An 18,946-nucleotide genomic window follows, 5' to 3' on the forward strand; every position below is an offset into this window, starting at 1 on the left:
AACTTGCAGTCACTCTGGGATAGATGTTTGAACATAGTGAACAACTGTAGAAAGATAATTTTTCAAGGGAGATTTTGTGGTATTGGCAGAAATTCAGAGTGAATCAAACTTTCAGAGTAATAACCTGGTGTAGCAAGTGCAGTCCTCATAGTAGTCTGATAGCTCGTTAGAACATCAGGTGTATCAGACAGCTCTGGATTTGTTGAAGTCTTTTAACTCCTTTTATTGGATCTTGTCTACATTTCAGACTTGCTTACAGTCGTTGTAAGCAAAAGGAATCTGTAGACTAAGTTTGTCTTCATAGACATATCCTTGTAATGGCTCCATGGAGTCCAAACTTTAAAACCAACTATAGTACATACATAACATAAGAAATTACCAATCAAATTATAATTCAGATTTTACTGAAGACATTTTTGATTCACATGGATTTCATAAAACGTTATCTGTGTAGGTTCTCAGTCATCCGGGTCTTGGTAAATTCAAAGCTTGAGCCAAAGGCAACCAGTCCAGTTGCCTTTGGATCAAGCTTCAAAGATAGGAAAAGTTCATTTTTATATTTCTCCTTAAAACAGTTAATCAGAAACCTTAAAGAAAGATTGTCTCTAAAATGCCAAGATGCTGTGGCAAAGTTTTATTTGCTTACGTTTTATTTAATTTATTTCAAATCAAGTTGAGTTCAATTTGTCATGTAAATGTCATGTAACATCTTAATAAAAAGTGAAATCCCAATGTTGTTTGGTAAGTTTAGGTCCCAAAAATAAGTCCAGTTTTCAAAACCTAAAACTCAAGGTTCTGCCTGCAATACTTCTAACCATTTATGGAGATGTAACTGGAAATTATTCAATACTTCTGGTTGAATACTTGGAAAGAAGAGATTCAAAATATTATTTAATCCTTCTTTTTCTTGCAGTAGATGTCTGTAGGGTTCTGTTTTTTATGTGAAAATTAAAAGACAGGCTCCACTGATTGTTCAACTTATCAATTATTTTATCTTCAAAAAATGAGTGACTGTGTCAAATGATTTTTTTAAATGGTTTTATGTGGAAAAAAATGATTGTTATATAAATGTATCAAACTTCAGATTTTGTGCTACTGCTGTTGGTCATGTCTGAGTTTACCCGAGTGTATTTCCTCACTTTAATGTGTTCATATTGAGAAAAGAGAGGGATGTTTCTGTTTCTGTAATGAATGGGAAAACAAAGGACAAGAACGGCCATTTTGAATTCAACTCATTATTGCAGTAAAACTGGTACAGAGTAACAGATTACAAAGCTCATGGCACAGTCACTGAAAAAAGAGAAATGAGGTGTGTATATACAACAAGGAGGGGAAAAGAAAAAGTTAACATTCTGACTAATAGAAACATCAGGGGTAACATAAAAATGAAGATACTGTATCGGGAGATGACTTGATTATACAACAAAGAGAAAATATGAAATAAAGCATCGCAAAAATAACATTACTTAAAAAATACATTTAGCACTTACACTGACAGATTCAATGCTTGTGTTTTACCGATAGGTCCGATTCAAAGCAGCTTCTCTTTTTGATGAAAAGCTCAATTTTCATGGCAAACACTTCAAACAGCTGACTGAAACTGCCTTGCACATCATCTAATACCTTTTTTGGGGAAATAGCTGATAAGATTGTATGCTGACGACTTGCTATTTTATATTAGCAACACTCCAATCTTTTACACAATTTTCATATATTATTATTGAATCAGGTGCTGAGGGTCTTTCACTTATTCAACATTTACAGCCCATCTTGAAGAAAGTTAATACACAGGAGTCAGAGCCACTAGGGGGAGCCAACAGTAACTTTGATTAAGGGTCCCTACATAACGTTTGCAACGTTGTCGACGTAATTTTACAAATCCTTTAAGCCATTACATCTCTGATAGCAGTCCATAAAAATTTTTATGGGTTTTACCACAACAATATTCCTCTACAAACATCATATTCCATTTTTTTTTCAACGATAAATAATATCGGAACTTAAAATGCATTGTGGAGGATCATAACCATACCAGATACAGTATTTTAAATAAAGACCTGTGGCCTGTTGTACCAGTTCTGTATAAGTTCTGTCTTGAGTATGGGTCAAAGTCCTCACTTTCACTCAACATTATGTCTGAACTAGTTAGTTCATCGTAACCAGCAGAGCGTGACAACCATGTTATTGTCGCAGAAATTACTTTTTAACTTCATGTGCCCAATCAGTGGAAAGCATTTTTTCTTAATACAGTGTCTGTTACAGAGCTGTCTCTCATGCTGAAAACAGCTTCCGGTAACTGCCGTTAATCAACAGCAACTCAAATGTATGTAAACTATGACATAGCAATGTGATTGGGTGACAAATAGATCCAACATCCTCAATCAACAGCTAGTGTAAAATTATAATTTAACAGTGACTTCAAATTGTGAGATTGTCAACTACAATTTAAGGTAAATTAACGGTACTGTCTTATTGGGCCGATGAAAATATCTCTTTGTCTACTCATGGAGAACATAAGCAGTGGTAAAACACAAAGTCATCTTACACTGCTATGGGAAGTTATCTATCGCAGAGAACGCACTGCTGACAGTAGACCACTGGGTAAATCAGCTGTACCTCCTCATCAAGTTATTCCACCTGATAAAATCTTTTTGCAGAGGACTTTACACTTACTAGGAGCTAAGTGCAAGATTTAAGATGTATGTTGTATGACGATGTTGGACGTTTTCAGCTAGCACCTGTCAAAGTTAATAATACTGAACTTTGTGCTTAATTGGAAATTGCGTTCATTCTTGGCTACATCTGAACTTAAGCAGAGCTGGTGCAACCCTGTGCAGGTCATTTTTGACAATAAAATTAATTTTACAAAACGTCATGGTGCTAAAATGAAGGCTCTGTCCGACTCTGACACACGTGATTCTTGGTACAAGGGAAGGCAATAAATTGACTGACACTTTAGATGGTCTGCAACTAAAACCACATACAGCACTGTGCACCACTGACCAAAACTAAAAGTTGGCACCTGGCTACTGTAAGCGGACAAATATACTCCACAAAAACTCAAAACAAGTTCATCATCATCACCTCTCACTGGCAAGTCCTCACCCCATGGAATCCCCCACAAATGTTTCATGACTATTTACACATTTCTCTGCAAAAAATACAATTAAAAATGGTAATGTAATGAGCCATGGGAAATTAGACAAATATCATATATCATTTATGGTTTCTGATTCCTCCCACAAACCCTTAAAAAATGTTCCCCACAGATAATAAACGTAATGTTGGAAAAAAATAATAATGATTTGAAACTTTTGACCTCACTACATTTTCAATGTGACACATTTTTTCAACACACACTGAATTTTTACTTTTTCATCTTTTAACAAAAGAACCGATACAACATATTTCTAAAACACAAAATAACAACAGTCTACATGTAAAAATATAACTTTTACGTACACAATTTCAAAATAATGGTAAAGTTTGCCATTTTGTTGCATACAATTTACAAACGTCTGTGAGTTGTTGCCTTTGATAGATAGCAGTGAAAGGAGCTGATGGAACTTCGGTCCCCATTTTGTCCTGCGCAGGGTGCCGTACTAGTCTGAGGGTGTTGTCATGGCAACAACAGAGAACACAACAAAGTCAGTTGAAAACTTTTTAACACTGAGGGGCCTCGCCGACTTCTGCCAGTTCAGTCTCTGAGAAAATAATTCCTCCCCAAGAAAACTCTCCTTTGCGACAGAAATAAAAAATAACACAGAATGGCACCCTCCTTATATATTGTATATATTTTTTTGTACATTTATATATAGATTGATTTATTCAAATAGATTCTTTTCCAGTTTCCGTGCCTTCCTGTTGATTGGGTAAGAGTTTAACCGCGTCAAAATGACCACCGACAGAGAACAATGCTGTCGGATAGCGAATGTGTTGTTTTATTCTTTTTGTTTTTTTTGTTTTTTACATTTTCTATAATAGACATGTAAACCAGAACAGACAAAGAAAAAGTAATCAGAGAAAAGATTCTTCTTATAAAAGAGAGCGAGATAGAGAGAGAGAAAGAAAATCTGTTTTACAACATACGACCACACACTTTGTACTGAAGACTACATTGGCTTACGGACAAGCCGGTCAAATATTGATAAAAAGCTGATAAGCTATAATACAAGAAGAGACGCGTTTTTCACCATGGAAACAGGGCTGGATCTTGGAACAGGGAGGGCTGGGGATTATGGAGGACTTGGGGGGGACGGAAAGGACTGGGATGGGGGCTTGTCTTGCTAAATCAAGCGTCTGTCTTGCTGACTGAAAGCCAGAACACGCTGTCTACTTACATATAAGCGTACAGTACATTAAATACAGTTTCGTTTTTTTTTTTTTATCCAAAAAATACTTTTTTTTCCTTTTTAGCTTTTTTTAAATTCCCAGGTCTGGTAAAAAAACCTGACTGCATAGAACCTAACGAATAAGAACAGGTTTCCCTAAGCTTGCATCCTATTAAAAGACCAGATAAATGTCCTCCTCTGGCAACTCGAATGATATGAACTCTAAAAAGGCACATTGGTAGAATTGTGAATGTTCAAATTGCATCTGTGGGACCGCCTAAGGGGAGAAGAGGCTAGGGAGAGGGGCTAGGGCTCTGATGTAGGGTTCATAAGGCGAGGGTTAACAGAGAAGACAGCACTGGGACTGGGGATCAACTGTTGGCCTGGCTTTAGAATGGTTCAAACTGGGGCAAGGGTGAAAGAAGACTTTGAGAATGACACCAAAACAACAATACACATTTTTGCAGATATTCCAATGACCACTATCTGATATTTCAATGACCGCTATCTGATGCAGGAGGGTAGACCTTGATGAATAGCAACACTTCAAATATTTGGGTTTTCTTGTCCTGATTCTTTTATTCCCTAGTCAGTGTGACAAACCTTGTTCTGATTCCTTGACTCTCTCACCAAATCCTGTATTGCCCCATTTCAATGGGGAGCTTGCAATTCTACTGAACTTGTACCAAAATGGCTTAGGAACATCATGACACGAATGGCAGCATTTTGTGCAAAGGTAATACACAGGATTAGTGGTGTTAGTTAATCAAGGTAATCAGAATGTCTTGGTCCTAAGTCAGGCATGGCATGTTTTTTATGGTTTATGCCAATGTCAGGCCGAAGCATCTGAGTTCCATTAAATTAAGTCGCTACTGAGGCAGAGTTGACCAACTTATGAAACCCTAAACCCCCACCTAATTTGCCAGTTATACAATTTATAAGCAAGATTGTGCTCAAATTTGGTCCTCTGGCAAACTACCTCAGCTGTAAGCCCAGCCTGTCTTGCCAAGTTGAAAAAAATCTTATGATGACCCAATACTAAAACCATGGCAGCATAAGTACTTCCCTCACTCCGCTCTACAATTGATGTTTGTATTCCTGTCCAAACCAGTCCAGATAGCACTGTCTCCAACAAAACCAGAAAAAAAGGAGTGCTCAAACTTTAGCCTACAATCATTGTAACATCATCAAGCAAAGGGATGATTTGATGGACATTTGAAGCAGTTTATGGTCCCAGCAACAGACAAACCAACAATGCCTATCACAAAATCTCTCAAGCTTGGTACTATGGGCAGGGAAGGAGAAGGATGGGTTTAAGGTTACGATGAACCGGATAGTAAAGCAGGAAATGGGGGAAACTTATTAATTGAATACAGGAATTCTATGACTACTGCTGTTTGCCCCCCGAAAAAAAGTATTGCCCCAACCCCAATGATTTTTCAATTCCTTCCCTATCATTGTGTAGACCTCTGGATCTCTGTTTTGTCCTTCTTTTCCTCTATGTGTAGCTCCTCAGGATGTTGACATATCCAATCCAACTTTTGTACCCCAATGAATCCCAGAGATCTCAGAGTTCAGGCATTCAGGATGGTGGTAGCACTCTATCTTAGTAGAGCGACAATGATTCAGGGAATGTTCCAACCATGGCACAGAATTTACGTCAGTGCTCAGTCAAACCCTCCTCCCTCTTTATCTACCAATCCATCCATCTATCATTTATATCATCTGTCCATCCTATCAACCATCTGCCCAGTAATCCTTGGATTTCAGCAATCCTCAAACTCAGCCAGCTCTACCCATGCTGATAAATATTTGTCAAAGGACTCTGATTGGGGACATTTGCTATATCGCTCCCTTTCTGTTGTAATTTTTGCATGAGTGCTATAAAGCATAAGTGGCAAACTCAAATGTTGGTGCCAAGAAAAGTCTTTACTTCCTGGTACATTTAGATGATCACTCTTTTCATTTTAGCATGATTCTTCCTCTCATTAATTACTCTATCTATAATAATGTTAACACCCCAGTCCCTTAGGAGTCCATCACTGTTTGATTGATTAACTGATTTAATGATTGATTCTCCAGGTTCTCTCTTCCTCTCAGTAGATACACATGTGCCATTTGAGTATAACGTTCCAGGATTTTGTATCTGTGGTATTTGATATGAAGTCATGTGGCCATTATTGTGTTGAATTTAAGGTACAGACAAATATTTGGGGTTTAACACTGGCAATGTAAACTACATTTTTGCAATGTTAACAAGGGAATGTATCGGAAGCAGAAGATGTTGCCCAAGCTCATTGTGTTTAGTTTTTCTTCTTCCTAGGCCTCCATGATAGTCACAAAGCATTGCAATCTTCATTTTCGTTCAGGTCACTTGGCCTATCAAGCACCCATAGGGTAGGGTCGCAACAGATTCTTAAATTCTCCTAAATTTATAATTTTAACAGTGAAAACGTGTAGTTTGCATGGGGGTGTTTGAGTGGGAAGGTTGTTTATTTTGTTTTCTTAACTCCATGTGTATCTATCTGACTGGTTTGCTTCCAAGAGGAGAACAGGCACAGCTTCATCCACAGTGTGGCGTTAGATTGCCATTCAGTCAGAGACGCACTGAAGCTGGATTCAACATCAGCCACGCAATGTTGTTTTTTTTTAAAACAAAAACAATTTCTTGAAACACTTTGTGATATGTTTTGCTCCGTTCTGAACAACTTCCCCCAACCCGTACCCTCCTTACTGCTTGTGTCCAGTTGCACTTTTTCGACAAGTTTTTTGTCATTTTTTCCTTATCTCATATATATATATACTATATATAGAACCCTTTTGTTCTTTAAAACAGGGAATGCTGATAAAACAAGTAGTTCAAGACGCAGAATTTCTCAGATGATGTGATCCCAAAGACTATTGTCCATTTTGTCCAAATGCTCCCACAGACTGCCACTTGGTAGCAGCCATGTTCAAAGCGGCTGTTTTAACGCCTCCACTAAGTAGCATCCAGTTCACTTCAGCTGGAAATGCAAAGTGACGAAAGCGACTAATTGTGACTGCAGTTTGTGTTCTTGACAGACGAAGGAGACGAAGGTGAAGGGGAGGATCAGAGACGACAGAGGATAGGCGAGAAAGAGGCTGATCTGATTGGTCAGGCCGTAGTTCCAGAGAATCTGATTGGTCAGGCCAAAGCAACAACAGGTTTGATCCACTGCCAGGTTGTTATGGAAATGTCGTCAGAGGAAGTGATCACTCATCATCTTGATGAACTCTGGCACCTTGGACCTGGAGGAACAAAGAGTAAAATAACATGAAGGAGGGGAAATCTGCACACAACACTGCACATGCAGACAAAACAATCACAGAAAAAAGTGGAGTTTACTGTTATGTTCTACCATAACATAAAGCTTGTAGAGTGTCAAAGATAGGGAGGTAGATGTTCCTAGGAACATGAGCATGCCAAAGACAAGCAGCAACCCCCCATTAATGAAAATAAAGCCAATAAGGAAGTGCAAAAAAACTGCAGTCCCTCGAGTGTCCACTTGAGGCTGGCTCCAAAAGCCCAGAATCCCCATTAGGTCCCATATTAATATACAAGTTTTTACAGTAGAACTACATATTTACAGCTTGGTTCAAAAACGGTTTTGGTCTGAATCGCCCATGTCTTGATTGGTAAAAACTGTACAGGGATGATATTTTTTATATAACTAGTTTGGGTATTTATATGTAGGCTATGGTTTACACATACACTTGCATATTTAGGTGCTCTGGTGATTTGACTGACAGGTGGGCACATTGTAGCTGTTTGCCAGGATGCTTAAGGCCCACCTCTTTGCTCCTTCTTTGGTTGAGCTTTAGACTGAGATAGCATTTGCAGCCTATGTCGTAACTGAGACGAAATTCATGGATAAATAAGATCCTTGGCGAAGGACTTTAAGCTAATTAGAAATTTGATATTTCGGTTGAACACATAGATATTTTGTGCTGACGGTGATGCCAAAGAAAAGGCTCACTAAACTTTTAGGATTGATATACTGGGACGCTAAGCTGTGATGTAGCTTGTAGTCAGAACCGTGATGATGATTGGACCCCAGAGGATATGATTTTTACAGGCCATTACCAATACTAATTTTGAGGGCAAACATTCTTATATTACCAATATGGTGGCCCTACAGAGGCTGAATGACAACCAACCTTTACTAAGTTGATTTTCCACCAATTTTCACCAATATCATCAGTCAATGAAAGGCTGTTTGTTAAAAATAATACCATGTATAAATTTAACTACAGATTAAGTTACAAAGTTATACTGTGACATACAACTCCAGTGTGGAGGTATGTGACCAGCAAACTAGATTTGCTGCAGGCACTGCTTAAGCTTTTTTTTTTTTGTCACTCAAGGCATTGTTTTCTGCTTTATGTGTTGTAAAAACATAAATTTTACATGCATTGGCACTGATCAAAAACACATTTGTTTAAAATAGGGCTGTCAAATTATTATGGCTGAATCAATAGTTAATCTGGATGAATCACATTTTTGTTAACATTTTTCAATTCCATTGTTTTAGTTTGAAAGGTTTAAGGAAGAATGTGCTACATTTTACACATAAATATAGCAGAAATCAAGTATATCCTCTGTAAATGTCTCTCTGAGTCATGACTGTCTACAATGAGTGTGACACACGAGACATTAGCCTGCTAACACAACAATGCAGCTCGAGACAAGGACAACTTTGTCCGCCGCTTGGGCTTGGCACTCAGTGCTTAATTATGATGCATTCCAATTTAATATCTCTTTTGTGCAAACACGAGGGGAGAGGGGTTGGCTGTGTGTCGCTGGAGGACAGTGGAGGATTCAGTGTAGAGGAGGTGTGGCCAAACAGCAGTTTGTTTTGGTTTCATGCTGGTGCTCTGGGGTGACAACTACTGGATCAAAAAGTTGCACATTCTTCCTTTAAAGTTTTAATTTGTATTTTTGTACTTCCTGTTTGGATACAAACTGGCTTTGATTTTTTAAGAAGATAAGGAACATGTGGTAGACCTAAGGTTACAACATTAACTTAACCTTGGAAAAGTAACTTGTTAAGAATGAAAAAGTAAATGAAAACAACCAAAGAGGACAAACAAAAGTGGAATGTTTGATGTCATGAGGTGGAAATTGTATCTATTCAACGGTCATTCTTTTTTATCCAATGGCTACAGGGAGATGCTGCTTTCTGTATGGTGGCTGAGCTATGGGTGCCTTAAGGGACAAAATACCGTAGCATGTGATAAATGTGATTAAAAAGATTAATGCATTAATTGTGGACCTTCATTTTCGGACGTTAACGCTAACAGCCATAGTTTAAATACATATAGCTTATCTATTATCAAACCTAATAATCACGCATGCAGCATTCTCCAAAGGACCCTTCATAGCAGCACTGTGAATGAACTCAGCACTTTGGGGTTGTTTCGTCCTTTTCCCTCAATAACAGGGTCACAAATGTGTTGTGTAATTTCATGACCTAAACCATGCAAAAACATCCAGTGTTGAAGTGAAGAAAGATGCTTTTGCAGATAATAAACTCTGAGTTGCTCTGTCTAAGGTCACTGATACTTCTTATCACAGACCTTTGGTACCTGAAGACTCTCGAACATCAGAAAATCAGCTAAAGCACGCCAAAGTGCACAACAAATAAGAGTGTGTGCGACAAAAAGAGTTGAAGTACAAAGAAAATACGCAATTTTGAGAAATTCAAAGGAAAGATATTGAAATGACAAACACACAATCACATTAAAATCACACTTACTGCCAATCTGTTGTTAAAATGTACCCAGGCCAGTTACAAACTGGCCTCTGTTTTTACCCAGCTGATATACGATCAGCTCTGCCAGGCACAGAAAGACTCAGCTCTACAAATTCATTCAATTAACGAGTTTTACCCAATTGGCTTTTGGTCAACATGTTGTCTGTGTAAGTTTCAACCTTTTTATTCCTGCATTTGAATGATAGTGCACATTAATGACTACTCTGCCTTTAGGGGATTTTTTCCCCTAAATATCAAAAGAATATCATCAAAGAATTGTCATCAATGCATTTATAATTGGAAATGGAAACCAATGATTACATTGTTTGATACTGTAAATCTGTTCAAATATAAAATAGGTTTCCAGTTATTCAAAATAACATCATTTTTTATCAAAATTATCAAATTTAATCTGAGTTACACTTCATGGAATCTGATAATAAATTGGGACAAAACCCAATCAGAGTTACAGAGAAACGTCTCTCTCAATCATAGACTGAATATAAGAAGTGCACGGCTCTTATCTACGATAAAACAGGCCGACGACTCTCACAGTTAATCTTTATAAACTAAATGGGATATCTAAGTAAGCTTTCTAGATTCAGTTCTGCAGGAAACATACGGTTAAAAAGTACACAGACACAACATAACGAACATCAGACAACAGATGGACAAATGAAAGCTTGTCCACCTTTTGAGCAAACTTTCAATTTAGACAATGTAAGCCAAAATGTCAAAATGAGAACAATCCTGTCAACTGTTATGTTTGCCATGAGTTATGATTGAATGGCAAACATCAGATTAAAGTTCTGGACTGGATTCTGAATTGATTCTTTAGTGGGACTTCGAGGTACAACAGCAGATTAGTGTATAAGTGAAATCTTCTAACCATTCAGGGGGGGGAGGAGATGTTGCTGCGTTTTACATTTGTCCCATAGGGTTTGAGCCGTCGCCCATGGCGGCAGCAGCAACATGGTGTGCGGCCAATGAGAGGGGAGCCCCGTCCGATGACACGCTGACCTTCTCCTCCTCACGTCGCTTCAGACAGGCCGCCTTGGGGTTCAGGTTTCGCTCTGGATGGAGGGAAAGGGAGAAAAGGTAGTTTTTGTGTTTTATGCTGACCTTCAGTCAGACTGAAGCCAAAAAGACAAAAACTTCAGCCTCCTTGAAAACAAGCAACAGGTGTCACTGCTGCCCTCTCCTGGAGTTATCGGGACATTACATGTGCTAGAGTTCTGATTAAACCATTTGAACCCTGATTTTCCCCTTCATTTCCCGTTTAAGGGAATGTGATCAAACCATTTTTTTTTTAAACTGAAGAAGACTCAATTTTTTATTTGGCTGCAACATTCAATCAAATAGAAATATTCAGGCTTTCTTCACATTCAATACAATTCTAAGACCTCTGCAACACAAGTAAGGATTCAACTGATGAAGAGATTTTTTAAACAATTGTTTACAGTGTTTTTTGTAAGTGTTAAACAAATACTGAGTTTCTCAATTCTTTTTCAGGGTTTTAAGAAAATTGTAAAGTTACCCAACTGGCCGTTGTTCATATGCCTACAATGGATTTTTGAAACATTTCATAACTTTTTTTCATACCCATTTCCACCCACACAAAATAAAAACATGGGTTAGAGTGACTTCCATGGAGAAGTATTTGTGTTTATATTTTGAGTTACAAGGTCAAAGTCTATCACCAAACTGACCTCTGACTTGTTGCTCCAGACTGAGGATGACGGCGACGGCCTGGTGAAGGATCAGCAACTTGGTCTGAGGTTTGTCGCTCTTCAGGTGCAGCTGGACCATCCTGCCCAGCTCCTTGAACGCCTCGTTGATGTCACGCACGCGCAGACGCTCCCGCGCGTTGTTGGCCATCCTCCGTTCCCTCTCTCTTTCCATCTTCTGCTCCGGAGACAGGTCCTCGTCATCGTTGTTGCTACGGTGACCAAGGATGGGGACCAGGAGAGTGAGCAAGGGAAAAGGAAGCAGGGGATGAAGGGAAAGAGAAGGAAGAGGGGATGAGGATGAAAGCTCATTTTATGTTCCTGTCTGGAGAGAAGTTTAAAAACCTGCAGCAGATTTGGTGTTTGCTGCTTTTGATCTGATTTCATACATCATCTTTGATCCACAAAAGGCTTTATAAAACGTCCTCATATATGAGGGAGGAGTCCCCAAGGACTGTGGACTGTAGAATATTTAGAGGGACTTTAAATGTTGAAAGATCATTTAAAAACGTGCCATAGTTGTTGTGTTTTGTTGTGTTTTCTCTCGCTCCCTCTCCCGTGCTCTCAGATGCTGATTTCAGCCACAGTGCAGCTAATGAGCAAACCTGTGCCCACTTTCCAATCAGGGCCTGGAGCATAAAGAGCAGGAGAGTGGAGGCAGCCAGTTGTCAGAGGACCATCTGGCTGTGTGAGACTTCTCAGTCTACAGTAGTGATTACTCCTTTCTTGGAAGGAGGGTGTTTATGTCGAGGCTCTGTGTTATTTTGTTTTGCTCATACTTTCTTGTACCTTAGGTTTAAATTAAATTATTTTCCACTCGTTTTCCTGTCATCTCAAAGAATGTAACCTTGTGTTTTACAACCTGGACCCTGTTCTCTTTTTTTTTTTAAGTTAAGTGTCTACAAATGTTTTGCTCCAGCAGATTGCTTAAACCTGCAGCCAAATAGTCTATAATGGATGCAATGAGATCACTGCACCTGATCAGAAAAAAAGTCTTCATAAAAGTTCCTGATTTTAGCACAGATGACTCAGATTTATAGTCGAAGTATCTCACAATATACGAGCAGTGTGTGTTTTGGAGTAAGTTAACTTTCTTTAAACTGTTAAACCAGACTCCGAAGACACAAACAATAACGATTACTTTCAGACACTTACAGAATTAATCGCTGAGTGGCAAAACTGGGCTGTTTTACTGGACGGACTTTGTATAGGGCCATTTGCTAAAAAAGGTAACTTGCAGAAATTTAGGCTTCATCTTAGGCTGAAGAAATCTACAGGAGTATTTCCAAACTTTTTGTCCTCATAATCCTTTAGACAACAAAATGGTCAAAAATGGTGAAACATTGGGAAAGCAGCACAAAGTAATAAGGAAACCAAAAGCCCAAACAAAGTCCAGGTATACCTGAACAGTTGTGCTGAACAACAGAAAAACATGATCCCATCAGCTGGGGCAACACTTTTCATTCATTTCATTTTTCATAAACAAAATAATTTACATCATCATCACCATCATGACCGCCTCATCATGAATAATCTCTGGGTTTGGGATCCAAATGTTTCTGATTTTTCTTTGTTTTTTGCCTCCAGGTGGAAAGTCTGGTTGGAGGGATGAAGGCTGCTCGGCTGCAACCAGGGCAGGAAATCAACACTGTGACCAAAAACCACACTTCATCTTTCAATTACAATTTATCAAGATGGCTTCATTTTGAATCTGAATTAGTCGTCAGTCCTTAGTTTGAAACCAGCTGCATGCGAAGCTTTAATCTACAACCTACAACACAGTCAGTGTTTCTGTGGGTGTTGATTTCCCGGCCCTGAATGTGAGGCGGCGCTTCTTTGAGAATATTGACTGTTGGCTCTACTCTGTTGTGTGAGAAACAGTTAAAACCAGGCGCAAGACCATGGAGAGACTGTTGAAGTTAACCAGAGGCTTCGAGTCCACCAGAAACCTCTCTACAGAAGAGAGGCGGCTGGTGAACACGGCCGTGCTGTCTACAATAAGTCTCTGTTTTAACTGACGTATTTAGCTGCTTCTCATCACACTTGTTCACTCCATCAAAATCCAGAGGCTGGTTCCCAAAAAACACACACAGCTTTGAGTCCTTTCTCTCGGAAATACTGCTCAAGTTTTTCACTCTTTTACAAAAGAAGTCAATTTTAACTGGATCAAAATGTCTATATTATTATTCAGTCAAAGTGTATATGCCATAATAAATATAGATATTTTTTTTAATTAAGGGAATTTTTCATGCAACTCTCTAGAAAAATGATAATTTCCTGGCATACACTTTCAGCTCTATACCATGAAATAAAGATCAATGTCTTTTTATTTCTGCCAGTAGACTGAGACAAACAAATGTCTGTAGTTTATCACCATAGTTAATAAAATCCTATCTGTCTCATAGATAAGTTCTTTTGAACAAAGAAAGGTCTCAGAGTGTGTCCTGTTTTGGGATAAAGCTGGTACCAGCCCAGCCCGGGGTTTTGATGGAAGCGAGCGTCTGAGAGGTAGGCGGGGTTACCGAGATCTTGACCTATCAATAGACTTCAGATCCTTGTTGTCCAGGTCCTCCTTCTTGGCGTCCAGGGGTTTGGAGTCCTGCAGGTTCTCATCTCCCTCGTCCTCAGACTTAATCTCCGAGCTGACGGACGAGGTGCTCTGGCCTTGAAGGCCTCCGGACAGAGCTGCAGAGAGATGGAGGAGAAGACTGGTTGGATTGATGTCTGGAGAGGCTTCCCCTGGATGAAACAACAAAGTCTGATGCTTTAGTGACATGTTATTATTTACTTGATATTTATGCAACGTGTATTCACAGTTCAAACAGATGAGTTACAGTATACATTGGTGTTTTAATATGAGTGTAAATGGGACTTCCAGGGCAGTTCAACCCTATTGCAATTCTTTTGCACTTTTGTGTTTGCTTCATTTTTCAACACAACAGGTTAAGACTTGATTTTTCTTGTAAAATTAAATTACTTTTTATGATAGCTACAAAAGTGCTCCCTGTTATACCACAGATGCAATCAAATAATATTTTTACAACTCCAACTGCAAGGATTTAAGTGCTGAACCAGTGGCTGCAAAGTTTATCTTTATACACAATGTATGAAAAAAAATCATTAAGTTTAAGCATTTCAGTTTGTGCATCTGCAAAAAAAAAAGGTTAGAAATGAGCATCTCAGAGTAGTGATTGAGAATAGTTTAGTGTTTCCTATTTCTTCTATTCTGTAGATGTAATGTGAACGCAGCATCAAGGCCTGTCGCCCTGCAAGATGGCGACTCTGCAGATTTGTGATGTAGACGTAAAGGCCTCTGCACCCTCTCCCTGCCTCTCTCCTCAGCTGAACAGAGCAGTCTTTATTTGACGTCTGTATGGATCCGTCACTGGGACGCTGCCAACTTCTCAGTCAACACAAAACGCTCCGCTCTGTTCCCACACACACACACACACACACACACACACACACACACACACACACACACACACACACACACACACACACACACACACACACACACACACACACACACACCAACAACTGTCGGCCATTTTGAATCTCTGTCTGCCTGACTGGAGGCATTTTGTGTTCAGCTTTGAGTGACTGTCTGTGTTTGGTTTGTGTGTGTATCTGTCCCGTACAATCGCTGAGTGTTTGTGCACAAATATCCGCATTAAGAAAGGCTTTAAACGGTGAAAAGTGACTTTGTGCTTCTGAATGTCTGATTGAGCCCGGACAGACACAAACCGACACCAGAGGCGACTGAACAGACACTCTGAAGCCCGTCTGTATCTAAGTCTTAGATTTTAACTAATTCCTGTGTGAACTCAAAGACCCTATCATTGATTATTTTAACACCCAGGTCCATTTTATGTTTTAATGAAGTCCGCCTCTCTACCTGCGCTTGATTTTTAGCGTCCTCCTTCTGTTATTTCCTGCCTTCTGAAATGTGTTTACTCTTTGAAAATGGACAAATTAAAGTAAATCCAAAGATGTCAGTGTACATTGACATATTGTGCATGTGTCATAATGAACTCCAGTCCTATGATGCACAAAGGAAATTAAGAAATGACTCTAATCTAAACGATTAAAGGCCCTCATTTCTTTGATCAGCTGCAGTGAGGTGATACATGAACACAATTGAATGCACATGGAGTTCTTTTTTTTCCAATTTATGTTGTTTATTGACAGCTGGGGAACCAAGTGAGGACGCTTTACTGCCACCAACAGGTCAAGAGTGGAACAAAGGGAGTGGTTTTAGAGCTGATAATTAAACATTTCGTAATAAGATGACCTGGATTGACCCATTTGTATCAAAGAGTCATCACTTTTCCTCACTCACGCAGATTGTCTGACACATCATCCTGCTTGAGAACAGTGTGTAATGATAAGTCAGCCTCTTTTTTTAGGGTGTTTTCATTGTTCATAAGCTATTGGGTGATTCAGCACTCCAGGATTTATGTTCATGCGCCAACATTTGTTACAATTTCTGGTGAATCAGCTCTTTAAATAATGTCTAGAAATTCATTAATAAGTGGATGTAATAAAATAAAATCACCCAATCTGCTCTGGTTAGCTTAAGGTTGTTACTATATATGTAATTCAAATACATAAATAATAAACTCGTTGTGGATCGTCACAGTCCATAATTATTTTGAAATTGAGAGAGAAACCACAGCTTTGCTACGGAAGTTTCCGCTGCCAAAAACATTTTAATACACTTTATTTACAGCCTCTACCCACACTCTCTGCTGTGTGAGTGTGTGTGTGTGTTAGAAAGTGTGTATCTGTGTGTGTTTCTCTGTCTCTCTCACCTCATTACACACTTGGCTCTGGCTGTCGGCAGCTGAACTTTGCTGCCAGCAGACTCATTTTCAGCCTTTAAAAACGAGCTCAGGGCTAATTTGCTCCACAGCGCGCACATATACACTTTTCCTCCTCCTCTATATTCATATCACACACACACACACACACACACACACACACACACACACACACACACACACACACACACACACACACACACGCACACACTGGGTTTATTTTACCCTCCTCGCTCGGAGTTTGACGTCGGTGTTCGACAGCTGAGATCTGACTCCACATGTTCAACTTCCTGATCCTCGCCCTTTGACAGTTTCCTTGTCTTCACCTTTGTTTTGTTCAGTATATCTGTTTTGTGTTTCTCTTCTTCTCTGACTGTTTTTATTTCATCTTCTCTGTTTTTTCCTCCTCTCCATGTTGTATGTCTTTGATCTGTATCTCCGTCTTGTCCATGTCTTCTTTCCTCATGTTCTTCATTACTTCCTTTCTCTAAATCATCCACTTCTTTGATCTTTTTCTTCTCTTTTCTCTTTCGCTCTTTATCTTTCTCGTTTCTATAACTGCCCACAGTCATCTGTCATCTTTGATTTCTTCTGCTTTCTTTAGATAATTTTCTACTTATTTATTTTCATGTGTTTTTCTTTTGTTCATATTTTAACATTATCCTTCTGTTTCCTGTTTCTCATCACCACTTTCTTTCTCCTTGCTGATTCTTCTTTTACCTCCTCCATCTTTGTTTTCTTTCCTTTAAACATTTGAGGTCTTTCCCTCGATCTTTATCTTCTTTATGACCCTCATTCTTTATGACCTTCTTTGTATCCTTTGCTTACTCTTTAGTTATCATTATTTTAAGTTATTGAACTATTATGTGAGGTTTGAAGCATGTTAATGGTTGTTTTTTCTGATGTGTGTGCAGAATTGCATGCTGGGATATGTCGCTATAGAAACACACATTCATGGACAAAAACAACAGATGCTGAAATGTCTCCGTCACAGATGTTTGTTTGTTTCTCTTTCTTTCTCTGCATAAAAATCTGATGAACATGAATGCAGTCATTTTAAACGTTCCTCGTCATCAACATTATTTCAGTCAAACTTCTGAAATAAAAAAATCAAACTGTAAAAGGTTAGATGTCAGAGAGCATTCATGCAGAGTGCTGCTGTGATTTATGGAGTTCATTTCATTTATGGCTTTATGAGAACAGAGCGGATCTCACCGCGGTACGGGTCGGGCTGGTTGAGGTCCGGCGAGGTGGCCGACTGAACGGGAAGCTGAGGCCCCGATCCCTGACCGCCCATCGAGTGTCCGCTGCGCAATCCGCCGCCGTCTTCTCTGTGAGAGCCCACCTGGAAAAAACAGCAGAGGGTTTGATTAAAACAAAGCCGAGATGAAAACTCTGACCTCATCAGTCCAAACATGTTTCTGCTCTGAGCGAAATGTCTTTATTGGCATGGAGGTTTAAGAAACAATTTCCCTAAAGCATGAAGGAGGAATTTGTTAAAATATTTTAACAACAAATGAATTGTCAAATGAAAATAAACTTTCCAATAATCATATATCTCATATTTACACTAGTTGGTTCTAGTTAACATTTTTTAATAAAAAAGCAGTTTTTAAATATTTCTACTAAATACTATTTTAATACAATTGACTTGACTTTAAACCTTCACTTCATTTGAATGTTGTATTTATACTTCCAATGGGTTTGTACACAACCTTATTTATGTATTTATTCATTCATATGTATTTTTTTTACAAGTCTTCGTTTTAATTGTTGTTTTTCTTTCACTAAATTAAATCACAAATTGTTTTGAATAGATTATTTGCATGTTTTGAGATTTCATTGTTTCTTATCACACTTTTCAGCCAATAAACGAATACTTAGGAGAAAAGAAGAATCACATAACTAATTTCTAAGCATTTTAAAACAAAGATGCCAATAACATCAAATTAACTTTTAAAAAAATGAAAGAACTTTTTCTCTCTTTCGTTTGCTTCAGGATGTTGTAGTTCTGATATCGGCCTGCTGAGGGCATCCTCTGCCTTTGTAAGATGTTCAAGATCTCCATCTGTGTCTCTATGTCTCACAAAAATACACACACACACACACACACACACACACACACACACACACACACACACACACACACACACACACACACACACCCCGTCCCGCCTGATGTTTTTCTCCCCATTTTACAAGTACAGTACAACTCAGGTAGGTGTCCTGCTTCCACACACTGCTGGTGCTTGTGTGTGTGTGTGTGTGTGTGTGTGAGTGTGTGTCTCTCC

At 38.8% G+C, this 18,946-nt stretch overlaps 1 protein-coding gene across 3 annotated transcripts in view; it reads right to left on the reverse strand.

Moving 5' to 3' along the window:
* Nucleotides 1-1,219: 1,219 nt before the first annotated feature.
* Nucleotides 1,220-18,946, reverse strand: part of LOC109996488 (transcription factor 4) — a 216,312-nt gene continuing 198,585 nt past the window's right edge. For all 3 annotated transcript variants that reach the window (XM_065965240.1, XM_065965239.1, XM_065965241.1), the window contains 5 exons: nt 17,871-18,000; nt 14,367-14,571; nt 11,815-12,044; nt 11,031-11,178; nt 1,220-7,601 (listed from right to left, as the gene is read on the reverse strand). In XM_065965240.1, the coding sequence (XP_065821312.1) occupies nt 7,553-7,601; nt 11,031-11,178; nt 11,815-12,044; nt 14,367-14,571; nt 17,871-18,000 (762 nt within the window). In that variant the 3' untranslated portion in view covers nt 1,220-7,552. The remainder of the gene's footprint in view (nt 7,602-11,030; nt 11,179-11,814; nt 12,045-14,366; nt 14,572-17,870; nt 18,001-18,946) is intronic.

Source organism: Labrus bergylta, chromosome 17, assembly GCF_963930695.1.
Source record: "Labrus bergylta chromosome 17, fLabBer1.1, whole genome shotgun sequence".
NCBI classification, from domain to species: domain Eukaryota; kingdom Metazoa; phylum Chordata; class Actinopteri; order Labriformes; family Labridae; genus Labrus; species Labrus bergylta.